Source organism: Aedes aegypti, chromosome 2 (assembly GCF_002204515.2).
Source record: "Aedes aegypti strain LVP_AGWG chromosome 2, AaegL5.0 Primary Assembly, whole genome shotgun sequence".
In the NCBI taxonomy this organism is placed as follows: domain Eukaryota; kingdom Metazoa; phylum Arthropoda; class Insecta; order Diptera; family Culicidae; genus Aedes; species Aedes aegypti.
This window is the reverse complement of record NC_035108.1, coordinates 75,393,042-75,405,528: the sequence shown is the minus strand read 5'-3', so window position 1 is coordinate 75,405,528 and position 12,487 is coordinate 75,393,042. Positions and strand designations below refer to the sequence as shown.

The 12,487-nt window shown below is 38.5% G+C and overlaps 1 protein-coding gene across 1 annotated transcript in view; it reads right to left on the bottom strand.

The window, feature by feature from the left end:
* Positions 1 to 719: 719 nt before the first annotated feature.
* Positions 720 to 12,487, bottom strand: part of LOC5573778 (staphylococcal nuclease domain-containing protein 1) — a 39,888-nt gene continuing 28,120 nt past the window's right edge. Inside the window, exons 4-8 of the mRNA XM_001654749.2 lie at positions 11,320 to 12,228; positions 11,156 to 11,252; positions 10,532 to 10,713; positions 9,917 to 10,043; positions 720 to 1,685 (exon numbers count right to left, since the gene is read on the bottom strand). Coding sequence (XP_001654799.1) covers positions 1,575 to 1,685; positions 9,917 to 10,043; positions 10,532 to 10,713; positions 11,156 to 11,252; positions 11,320 to 12,228 — 1,426 coding nt within the window. The 3' untranslated portion in view covers positions 720 to 1,574. The remainder of the gene's footprint in view (positions 1,686 to 9,916; positions 10,044 to 10,531; positions 10,714 to 11,155; positions 11,253 to 11,319; positions 12,229 to 12,487) is intronic.

Genomic DNA, 12,487 nt, shown 5'->3' with positions numbered 1-12,487 from the left:
AAGTGACTCTCCATTTGATTTGCACGGCGAGTCACTTCACTCGAGTCGAGTATTGTCACCTCGCTATACGACACCGACAATTGTCACCTCACGCCAGTCGTAGAATAAACCAAAATGTTACTTGGGTGGGGAAGTATCTGAAGAAATCGCTAATAGTACAGTAACCCCATAGTTATGGATCATTACTGGATTAAACAGGAAATTTCTCATCAAATAGCTTTTTCTCGGGAATCTGAAAATAAATCCAGGAAGGAATTGTCAAATCAAAGACATCAAAAGTGAATTCGGAGCCATTTTAGTAAAAAAAAGGGGATTTAAGACAGCTCCTATTGACAATAGACTTCTCTAAAAAACCGGCCTCTATCCTTGTAAAATGCCTCCTTCATGGTGAACAAAGATCAAAGCAAGGGCATTTTCGGATTATTCATCTAGCGATGCTAGAGAACTTGCACTCGCATCATATGTAATAGCAATAATAATCAGGCGAAGCTGTATCGGGTGTATCAACCGGTTTCTATTTCACAGACTTTCCCGCGGGTTCATGCCTCTCTCATAAATATATTGGTATAGTGAAGTGACCAGCATCTGGTCAAATCGAATCGTGTACGGATAATGTAAATTTCTTTCTCTTGTTAGTTAGAAGCACCTCGCTACAGTGATCTCAGTATTGGATTACTCATAGGATGAAAAGGGGTAAAAAGAAAAAAAAACAGAACAAGTTCTAAGTTCGACAAAAAAAAGTTTCACAAAATTTATTTCCACCATTGTAACATTAAGAAGCCTTAATCATTTTCTTAGAGGGAAGCAAAAAATGCAGGAAATAAAAAAAATAAAGACGATAATCTGTTAACAAAGCTCCACTTCCGTTCCATTTTGTTCCGTTGTTCTATACGTATGCAGTAGTAGTGATCTAGCAATAAATCAAACGGATTAGGTGTCTGTTCCTTCTATCTCTGTTCTTTTAGTGCTAATGAGTGAAACAGTCTTTCGCATCTTGCGTAGTACGGCGTCTCTTCTATGCTTGCTAGAGGGGGGGGGGTATCTATGGAGCCTATCGGTAGAGGAGAGCTGATCTACCTGGGTGTAAACTGTCCGTTTTAAAATGCTTGGCTGCTCTGTTTTACACATCTGCTGGTTGGTCGTGGTCTACATTTGTCGGTAAATTCTACACCGGTGAGAGAAAAACCATTGGTTGATTGTTTCGGTTGTGTTGCACTAGGTATTGATCTTCCCTGAAATCACTCGACGTGACTCTTTTGTTTCCGATATCTATACGTGGATATTACTACTGAATAAAGGAGCTGCTGCCGGTCGGAACTCTGTTCTCCGTTCTCCTCTCTGCTAACTAGTGGATGTGTTGGAAGTTTTGTGGTTTTCTCGTTTGGTTGGAAAAAAATAATATATAAACTGGAATAATATCTTAAATAGATGATTTTGTCTGCTTCTGGTTTTTTGTTCCTCGCAATTATATAGTGGGATTTTTTTCTTCTCGATAATAATTGTAATAATATATGTTATTTTTTTTCTTGAAGGGCAGGTGTGAACATCGATTAGTTGGTGGCCGAGGGCACCGATTAACGGCTGAGGCCGAATTCGCCGGCCTGGTCCTCGGTGCTGTCACCGTACTGCCAGATGCCGTTGCGGTTCTTGCGGGCAGACTGCTCGGCTTCCTTGTAGTCGTTGATCTGCAAAGTTAAGATAAAGGTGAAGTTCAGTAAGGATCGAAAAAAAACTGGACAATAATGGGAGGCATATTTTAAAGTTCTCAAAACCAAAAAGTCGTATGCTCTTCTAATTCTAATTCATGTCATATAAAAGAGCTGAGTTTGAGTCAAAAATAGTAAGAATTATTAGGGGTGCGGAACGTGAATTTTCAAGTTATAATATATGACATTCAGTGAATATGTCCGATACTGTATATCGGACATATAAAATGCACCTAAGTGGTTTTCCCATACTAAATGATCAAAAAGCTTTATCTCCGCTGTTTCTCAACGAGATATAGCCATCATCTCATTTTGTACGGGAAAACGGCTTTGGTGCATTTTATATGTCAGATGGTCGGCGTTAAGTCAGAGTGAACCAAGTGACTTTTTTTTATATTTCGAGAAAAATGAGCTCAAAGTTTAACACTTCGTATTTTTTAAATGTTTATATGTTTGGATCAATATTTCCACATATCTTGGTGTTATTTTCAAACAACATAATGCGAAGTAATAATTGTCAAAAAACATAATCCAAACTTTCAATAGAACGTCTTTTTTGATGGACCAAGTGCACTTGATCCACTCTGACTGAACTAAAGAACAACATTTAGTGATTTGGTTCACTCTGACTGAACAATTTCTTGGGAAATAACGATCATTTAATGTTTGCATGGTTCAACAAGGTTAATATATATAAGATAAACAGATTATAAATATCCTTCGAGATCAGTATTGTAAATTCTTCAAGAATTTGTTTTGTTGGGCTAGAGCATTAAAGACCAGATATATTCAAATTTGCGTTCAATCAGACTGGACCAAGTGCAAATCTTGAGTACCAGCCAACATATACAGAAGGCGGGTTCTAGGATATTCCATATAGACACCATAAGCTTATATCGGACCCTGGAATTGAATTAAAAAAAAAATGCAAATGTTGCAATTTTTGACCACATATACAAATATGGTAAATGGCCACAAATGAAAATCATATGCATCGAATTGTGTAATATTTATAAATTTCTACTAATGTATGAAAAGAATAATCATTCCATGTCGAAAAATCTGACAAATCACTTGGAATGTCTTGCATTTTCTCGAATTCATCAGCGCATCGTTTTCGTTGTTATGGTAAAAAGCACTTGATCCACTTTGACTGCATACTTTTATCCATTTTCATTGATTATCCAAAATAAATTTGTTCCATACCTCTTCCAGTTTACAACGTCAAATCTGATCAAAGTATAATGGAGATACCTACACTGAAAACAGCATTGTGGTAAAAAATACCATGTTGATGGTTTAAAATAAATGCACAGCACCACTTTATTTGTGCAGACTTCCCAATGCATTCATTTCGAACACCTTGTGTCGTTGTTTTTACCATGGCGGCAACGCAAGACTGAAACAGTCAAAATTACCATGTTTCATAGTTATATTGATGACGAATAAAAGTTATTTTTTCAACCATCTCTTGCATTAAAAATTACTACAATCGTGTAGTAAATTTTAATGTTGGGCCATGGTAACTATAAACGCAACTATAAGTGAAATTTTCTACCATCATTTGCATTTAAAATAATAAGAGTTGTGTAGTAGGTTCAACTGGACGCTTCTTTTATTGAATATTATCAAGTGCGATGCCGAGGTCCACGCATGATGCATACAGAATTGTAAATTTGTGTAAAATGATAATTAATTTGAACTTATCATTGGTAATTTTTACAAATTTCAATTCTAAATAAATAATGAGTATACGCAAATAAATATACATTTTGCGTAAATAAAATTTGTGTTTTGTCAGTTTTAAAGTTCCATTTCATAGAACGCTGATCCAGGTTTTGGAGATGATCCGGATACCACTGAAGGCAGTTGACCATCCATGGTTGCCGGCATGACTCTTGGCTGACCTTCATGTACAGTGACTGGCTGTCATGTTCAGACTGATACGATGCTGAATATGGTCTGCCTTGAAGAGCGCTATTCCCGGCTCGATGAATGCGTTTTCCGTAGCTTGCAGAAGTGATGTTAAATCAGGAAGAACGCTGGTTAACGCTGATCTTACGTTGCCTTCTTGGTGGATAATTCACTGAAGATGCCAGAGCATAAAAACCGATCCGAGGGATTTCTGTATTTCACGATAAAGCAAACGAATTGACAACATAACACCAATTATCTTAAAATAACTATTTTAAAACAAACAAACCTGTAAAATGCATTCAAAAATAAAGAAAACGAAATGCATCCAACAGCAACCTCTCAGCTCGATCTTAAAACTATTGGTTCATGAACTGGAAAAACAAATCACCATAAATTTCTGTATTGTTAAATATTTTCGATAAATTTATTCATTTTTTAGTTTGCTTCCAAATAGTTACTGTCTTCGTTACTAAATCAATGTACAAAATGGCGTCCTCCAATGGGAGTGAGTTATGGATAAAATGCACGGTAATAAAGATTACACATTCTGTTTTTATTTTTACCATGAGCATGGTAAAATCGAGAACATTTGCTGTTGCTTGTTACTGAACATGTGGTCAAGTCAACTTCAAGAAGAATAGCTGTTGACTACATAAACACAGTTGAAAGTACACTGCTATAGCTTTGTGAACATGGTAATTTGAACAACATTGTTTTTATTAATATGATTATTTCATTCAATTTAACAATATTTCGGAATAGTTGTGGTAACAACAATGTCGTGATTAAAGTTACTACAACATTATTTTCAGTGTAATGTAATTTTGCTTCAAATGACAGAATTTGTACTTGGGCCACTCTGACTTACCGCCGACCAGATATGGCACAAATAAAACTATAATCGATTTAGTTAAAAGCGAACATTCTAACTTTATGATTAAAAATTCGATGATAAGCCGATAAATCGCGCAAAAAGATTTTGGACTTGGATTTATTCTATAATTATTATAAAACCAATCATTTTCAAGTGTATAGCACTTTCATTGCATACCTCAAGGCGTTTAGGACATCTCCAGTCATTTAATCTTTTTTTTAACAATTAATCGTTGATGAATCGTCGAAGCGCGTTATAACGACATCGCAAGGGACCGTCGCAATAGAGAAAAGTCGTTATAGAGAATAGTTATGACATCGAAATGTTTTTCATGGGACCGAAAAATGTCGCTATAGAGAGCTTTTGTCGTTATAAAAGTTGTCGTTATAACGAGCTTCGACTGTTATTAACCATTCATTGGCCAAAGATTAATGGTGCAAGTTTCGTCATTGATTTCAGAATTTTCGAAAGCAGTTCACTGTATTCTATTCTCCACCCGAAACACAGTGAACACATTTTCATCTAATAATTTTCAGTTTTGAACAGAAAAACTGCTTTTGATGTTTCGTTGATGACGATGATTACGTTGGCGGATCCTGCCCCCTTAAATACCCAAAATGCATGCACTAAATGTCTGGAAGTATGCAACGAATGGGTAGTTTTATTTAGTTTTACTTTTGCGAATGATAAAAAAATATGTGAACTATTCATCAGCAAGTTATAAGCTCAGGGCAGGTAGCGCCTTAAAATAAGAACTTTAGGGACCTCACCCTAGAAAAATAAGAGTCCAAAAAAGAGACCCAACAGGAACCAGGAAATAAACATTTTCATCAAGATTTTTCAAAGAATCCGGTCGGACATTTCTGTAAGGATATTTTGATTCTGGGTCATTTGGCATGAACAGATCTGTGTTGTTTTTTCATAAGGCCTTATCTGCATTCATCGATTTTTCTTCATCGTTGTTCTCTTTACGATATTGCAGAAAACTGATACTTTTCTCGTAACATATTTTTGTACTGTAGGATAAAGAATCACTATATCTTGCTTCATTAACAAGAAATATTCCAGATTTATCTAATTTTGCGAAGTTATTAGCGAAAGAGAGGATCGACGAAGAGAAATTGCTTATGTCAGTTAGGCTTTATTGAAGTAACAGCACAGAAATTTCCTCAAAAACAAGCATATTTTGTAACGGGAGCATAACATTTTTTTTTATCAAGACAAGTATAACTGCCCGTATTGCTGTATGTATTTACTCACGGCCTTTTCCCAGGAATTTCATCAGGAACTATTTCAGATATTTGCCCTATGTTTTCTTCAGATATTAACTTCGAAGATTTCTTTAGGAGTTCATATCGTAAAAGAGTCAGGCAACCTGAAAAAAAATCTCTCTTTGTTAAAGGTACCTTTAAGAATTTAACCAGGATTTTTCAAAATTATCAAATCAATTCCACTAGATATTTCTTCAGATTCTTTCACAAATTTATCAAGAAGATTTCAAATCGTTGAGAAATCCACCAAATGATTCTTGCATCGGTTTCGCCCAAGAGTTTCCATGAATTCAAACTCTGATTTTATAGGATGTCCTTCAAAATCGTTGTACAGGATTCCATTAGAATTTCAACAAGGAACTTCTTTTAGATGAATATGAATCGAAGCCATACTTACTATTTTCAAGAGCAGACAGTTTTTTGAGAGAAGGCTTGATCGATTGGTCACTCATTAGTGCTGACCAATTGATCAAATTTCCAGGCCCGGACCACTGTCTGGTTCACTAAATTTGTGGTCATAAAGATTCAAGGTATGAATTCGATTCATTTTTATCTTAAGAATACTTTCAGAAATAACTTGAGAGATTCCTTCTAATATTCTTTCAGGATGGCTTTTCGAAATCTTTTAGGAAATTTCTCACTGATGTTTTTAAATAGTTATAGGAATTGTGACAATATTTTTAGGAAATTTTTGGAAAAAATCTAAGAAAAAAAAAACGGATGCATTTTCTATAAGAAATCCGAAATCTTTGATGTAGGTTATGTAAAAATTTCTTATGAACTCGTGCAAGGAACTCTTGCGACTCTGGGTATTCTAGAAATATTGTTAAGATAACTATTGAAAAAAAAAAAATAAATAAAATAAAATCAATCGAATCCCTGGATAATATTCCACAGGGTTTTCTGAAGGAATTACGTGAAAAACATCCATCCTTGAAGAAGTTTGTGTACGAATGATCGAAGGAATAACTGGAACCATTTCTTCGGTATTTGATGATCTAATACCCAAACCTGCCTTTAGACAGGGTACCTTTTAGAATTTTGTGTATTTTTTCTTAGCTTGGAAATCATGGCGATGATTTGATTTTATTTTTGGCTTAAACCTTGAAGATGGTTCAAGCATATTAGGAAACTTTTATACGACTTTTGAAACATTATGTACAGTGATACCTCCATGAGTCGATGTTCCATGACTCGATATCGACTCATGGAACCATACTAGAAACAAAATTTCATGGTTACTATGATGGTCCCAAGAAGTAGCTTTCCAAAGGATTCTGTTCCATGACTCGATATTTCCATGAGTCGATGGTCCCTTCAATATCGACTCATGGAGGTTTTACTGTATTTTTGAAAAAATGCCTGGGATAATTTAACGTATTATACAAAAAATGTACATTTTACATTTTTCTACTATCAACCTATCACAGAATAGGGGCCTGGTGGAATTGAAATAAATTCAAATCGATTTTTTCGTTAGTTACACGGAAAACAAAAAAAAAATGAACTTATAGGGTGCAGTGTTGTTCAGACTCATTTCCCCGAAAATAACATTTTCCGAACTACGAAGCCACGAACTACTACAACCATGCTCTATCCTCCTAAGATAGAAAAGCAGATGGTTAAGCTTGAGTACCGCACACAAAATCGATCAATTTTGATCCCAGAGAGCCACAATTCAAGTTTCGGTGAAATGAAATGAGTGAGTGAGTGAGTGCGAATCATTTCACCGAAACTTGAATTGCGGCCCACCGAGATCGAAACTGTCGGATCCCATGTGCAACACTCAAGCCCAACCACCTCCCCCTCCATCTCAGGAATACAACGCACAGTTATAACAGTTCATGGCTTCACAATTAGAATTTCGGGGAAATGAGTCTGATCAACACTGATAGGGTGCAGAGCTAAGGTGATCAAAGTATTTTGGACAGACCGTTACGCGTATACCTGTAATTTGGCCATTTGCGGCAAAATCAAATAGAAGTGGCCAAATTATATACGCGCAACGTTCTGTCCAAAATACATAAAACACCCTACTTGGGCACGTCCATGGTTCACTTTGGCATGGAGGGATTTTCTCGGTCGAATTGTCTGAAACTTTGCAAATGAAAATTTTAATACGACGAGAACACTTCAATACGATGTACATTGTAGCCAAATTTGAACTCAGAAGATAGGTAGCTCCAAGAATAGGATCCGGCTCAAAAGTACTGCAAAAACTCAAATTTTCATTAGTAGGTATCAAATATCAGTACTCAGAAGAGGCTTCAAAAAACATGAAAAAGATAGGGATGTTCAAAAATAAAAATTAGAGTAATTAAAAAACCAAGTTCCAAGAATAGGATCCGGCTCAAAACTACTGCAAATACTCAAATTTTCATTAGTAGGTATCAAATATCAGTACTCAGAAGAGGCTTCAAAAAAACATGAAAAAGGATAGGGATGTTCAAAAATAAAAATTAGAGTAATTAAAAAAACGATATTCATAAAACATTGCCCAAAACGTGTTTAGATCGATTTTATATAGCAAAAAATGATACTTAGATAGAAAATAAAAATTTTGGGTATTAGAGGGTTAAATTCAATTTCGGAGAATCCATTCAGATTTTACCTAAGAAATTGCTCGAGAAATGTTAGAAAGAACTACGTAAGTAATCCCTGGATAAAATTGTGGCGAAAGTTTAACAAAAGTATATGGAGATACATAATGAGCATTTCTGGGGAATTTATGGAGGAGTTTATTCGATTTCCTAGGTTAATTCCTGAGGGATTTCGTAGAACAATTTCTGGGAAGAATCATGGATGAATTCTTGAAGAAATCCATTTGAAAATGTATAGAAACATTATTAAAAAAACATCGAGAAATCTAAGAAAAATTCAAGTAGAGTTAGAAAATCTAAATCGTTAAACGAAATTTAAGAAAAAAAAACCCTGGCGTAAACCTGAGGATTTTCTTTGGCAAAATACTATTGGAAGTTCTGCCATGGGTGAAAGAATCAGAGAAAAATACCTGTGGTGAATTCTGACGCGTAGTTTTTTTTTTTAAGAAAAGAAAATTTTCTTGCTAGTTAGTAGGATGGAAGAAAATTTCTTGACATCGAAGAAATTGTTCGCCGGGATTCGCCTACTGGAATAGTCTCTGGGAAAATTTCCAGAGAAATTCCAGTGGAAATTACTGGAGGTAGTTGTATTGGATTTCCTGGAACAAATTCTGTAGAAATACACTAAACATTCTTTAAAAATCTCTGGAGGAGTTTCTGGGCAATCTCTCAAGAGATTTCAGGAGGGATGTTCAAAGGAGTCCTTGAAAGTATCCCATAAGAAATGTCTGTGGAAATCACTTGCAGAATTCCTGAAGCTTTTCTTCGAGAAATCAGAGAAGATTTTTTTGAAATACATATGGAATGATCATGTAAGGGGCCACCTATAAACCACGTGGTCATTTATGGGAGAAGGGTGCAGCGATTGTTCTGAACAAAGACAACAAATACAAATTTTGAAATGTTTGTATGAACAAAAAAATCACGGGGTTATGGAAATAAAAAAAATACCATATGAGTAGTGGACAGAAGGTTTCTCTAAAGCCTGCAAGAATGAGAGATTTGAAATATTTTTTCAAATGAAAGTTCATGTTTTTGAGTAGTCAAAGTCAAGTTCAATTTTTCAAATAGATGAAGAAAACTTTGGAGGAAGCTGCTTTTAACCGAATAATTTGTTATCCTACAAACTTTTTATAAATTCTATTTCAAAAAGATTCATTCATTCAAAAGATTTTAAAATATTGGTCATACTTACTTTGAAACTTGTAAATTCAACTTCAAGTCGCTTGCGCCAACTCTAAGTCGTAATATTTTTAACTCAAACTTTAAGGTTTCTCTTTTTTCTGTGATTTGAATTCAGATGAGCACACGAACTTTTGATTTTGAGAACATTCGAAATTAAGGGTTGAATGCATTTGTATCTAAGCCCTGGTAAGACGGTCGCTGAGGGTTACTGAACCGACTGCCTTAGAGTCTCGCTAGATTCGGGTTTTGCTATACCATCATTCAATCACACGGTTTCATGCTTGAATTTCGGGAAACCGTATAACCTATATATGATGGGGAGATAGGATTCGGAGGGATATTTTTTCGTTGATCTAAACTTACTAGCTTCTGCAGTCTGCGGTCCTTCTTGTTCTTTTCGGCAATCAGGAAACCATCGCTGACCAGTTCCTTGCCGATGTCGACCTTGGTGGCAGGGTCAACGAGGGTCACATGCTCGGCTCCGCTGACACTGTTGTGGGAAGAAATAGTAGAAATGAAATACATTATTAGTTCACAACGTTTATTGTAAGCAACGACGAATAGCAAAAGTAGCTTTTTAAATAACTGTTGAACCTATTTGAGGCGATGACTGCCAGGGCTCGACGCAATCACGCTTCGGAAGGTCGGTCCGGTGAAACCGCAAGCGGTAACAACCTGGTTTTGATGTTGGCAGTAATCTAGAAGAACGTGGCTTGGGATTCGCCAGTCCTTTGGCATTACTGCCGGATGGATAGGGTTATACACATATGAGCTCAGTGCGAAACAAAGAAACAGTACTTCTCAGTGCTACCTTTTATGCCTCTTGAACACTTTTTAGTTAGGCAGTGGAAGTAATATTTCTTTACTATGCTAATGCTTCTTAGGCAAACTTCTATGCAAGAAGATAACTCAGTCACGGGCAGGAAAAATATCCTCAATTAAGCTAATAATAATAAATCTAGGAATCTCGCTACTCACCGGTACTCGACGTTCATCTGCAGGGTCTTGTTGAGCGCATCCTGGGCGAACGCCTTGAGGGCGTCGGCCTTGTCCTCTTCGTCGGTTGGCAGGACCACCAGCGCCAGCGAGTACTCGTGCGCGTACGGTTTGTCCGAAATGAAGGCAGGCGGAAGCATGGCTAGGCGGGTCGTGGGCACGGTCTATTTCGTAAGAAAATTTGTACGGAGGTTAATTACCATTGCCAAGATTTGTGATATTTGTTTGAGAGAGATGGGGGAAGTGTTTGAAATCCATCAGCTGCAACCGCACAGGGCTCACCGAGGCACACCCACAGCCTAAAGTCTCCCTATTTGTCAACTTCTGCGAAGCTCCCAGTAAACACACCGGAACGCAACGGACACAAAACGTGCCGAGCTGGGTGCAACCGGGAACCTGCGCTTCGGTTAAGCCAGGGGAGACGGCCTTAGGCGCGTGGTTTGGAGTATGTGCGGAGCTGACGAGACGGCATAATTGGAGGGGCTGATCATGATCTTCTTTGGTTTACTCTGGCAAGCATATGACTCAAGCATTTCTTTTGGTAGTACAGAAATGGATCTAAGGTACTTGCGGTCTCAGTAGTTTGGGATGACATTTGAAACTTACCTCGCGGTTGCCATAGTCGACGTACAGGATGGACGCGTTGCCACCCTTTTCGATTTTCTCGACCTTGGCACGGTACCACTCGTTGTCTTCCGAGAATCTGATCAAATGAAGAATGTCTTTGAATATCTGATCGACCGTTGACCCCACAATTCAAGGATACTTACTTGGCCGCACACATATCGCCTCGTCGCGGGTTGTACGCACCGGTAACCGGAGGCATTGCACGGAACTCCTGGCGCAGCTTGGTCATGAGCTCTTCCAGCTTGGCACCCTGGTCGGCATGCTGAGCGTAGAAATGCAGCTCCGGGGTCACTTCCGTGACGACCACATTCTCGTACTTGACCTTACGGTCGGCGGGGGCAGCAGGATCATCCTTTTCGTCCTCGTTCTCCTTGTTGTCCTCTTCGACCTTCTCGACGTAGTCCTTCCAGATGTTCTTCCTCTTGGCCTTGGCGCGGGCTTCGGCTTCGCTGAGAGCGCGGAAGTGTTCCGTCTTTTCGGCGGTGAAGTGAACCGAGGCAAGACCTTCCTCAACGAGGGCAACCGACAGATTGACGTTGTTTTCGGTCCACAGCCAACCGATCACACTGGTGGCCGCTTTGTCGGTGGTTTCGATCTTGACGCTCACATCGCGCTGCAGAATACGTTCCTTGCTGAACTGCAGGGCTTCGTCGCCGAAGGGTTCACCTTCCTGGGCGGGAACTCCGCTCAGGGCAGGTCGCGACGAACGAGGACAGGAGATACCGGCCAGCAGGAATGTCACCAGGCAGCTGTCCTTCGGGCAGTAGATACGGAAGCGGGAACCACTGGCAACGAATTCGACGATGGCTTCGGTACGCAGGGCACGCTGCCAAGAGGGCAGGTATTGGTGCTTGATGCGGGAGTGGTCCACCGTCAGGTCGTTGATCCGGTGCGAGGGAATGTCGTCCTTGGCGTGCACACCCTTCAGCTGCTTCATGGCTTGCGTTTCGGCGGAACGCAGTTCGTCGTAGTGCACCGAGCGCTGGTCATCGTCCTGGCGGTACTTGATCACGGTGGCCAAACCCTTGGCTACCAGGGCTTCCGCTACGTTACTGTGGGGGGGGAGGAAATATCGATTAGTGGCGGTCTACGGCTGTTCATTTTTAATTAAGAGGTATGGAAGCAGGACTGGTAGCAAATGACTAAAAGAGAAGACCTCATGCCCAACACATTATGCTAGAAGAAATACTCCTTATATTTTCAAGCATTCCTCAAAGAATCTGATCAGACATCTCTCATAGGTTACAATGAGACAAAAATCCTTAATTTTTTTTTAAGAAATAGTTATGATTTGGCGATACAAAGATTATT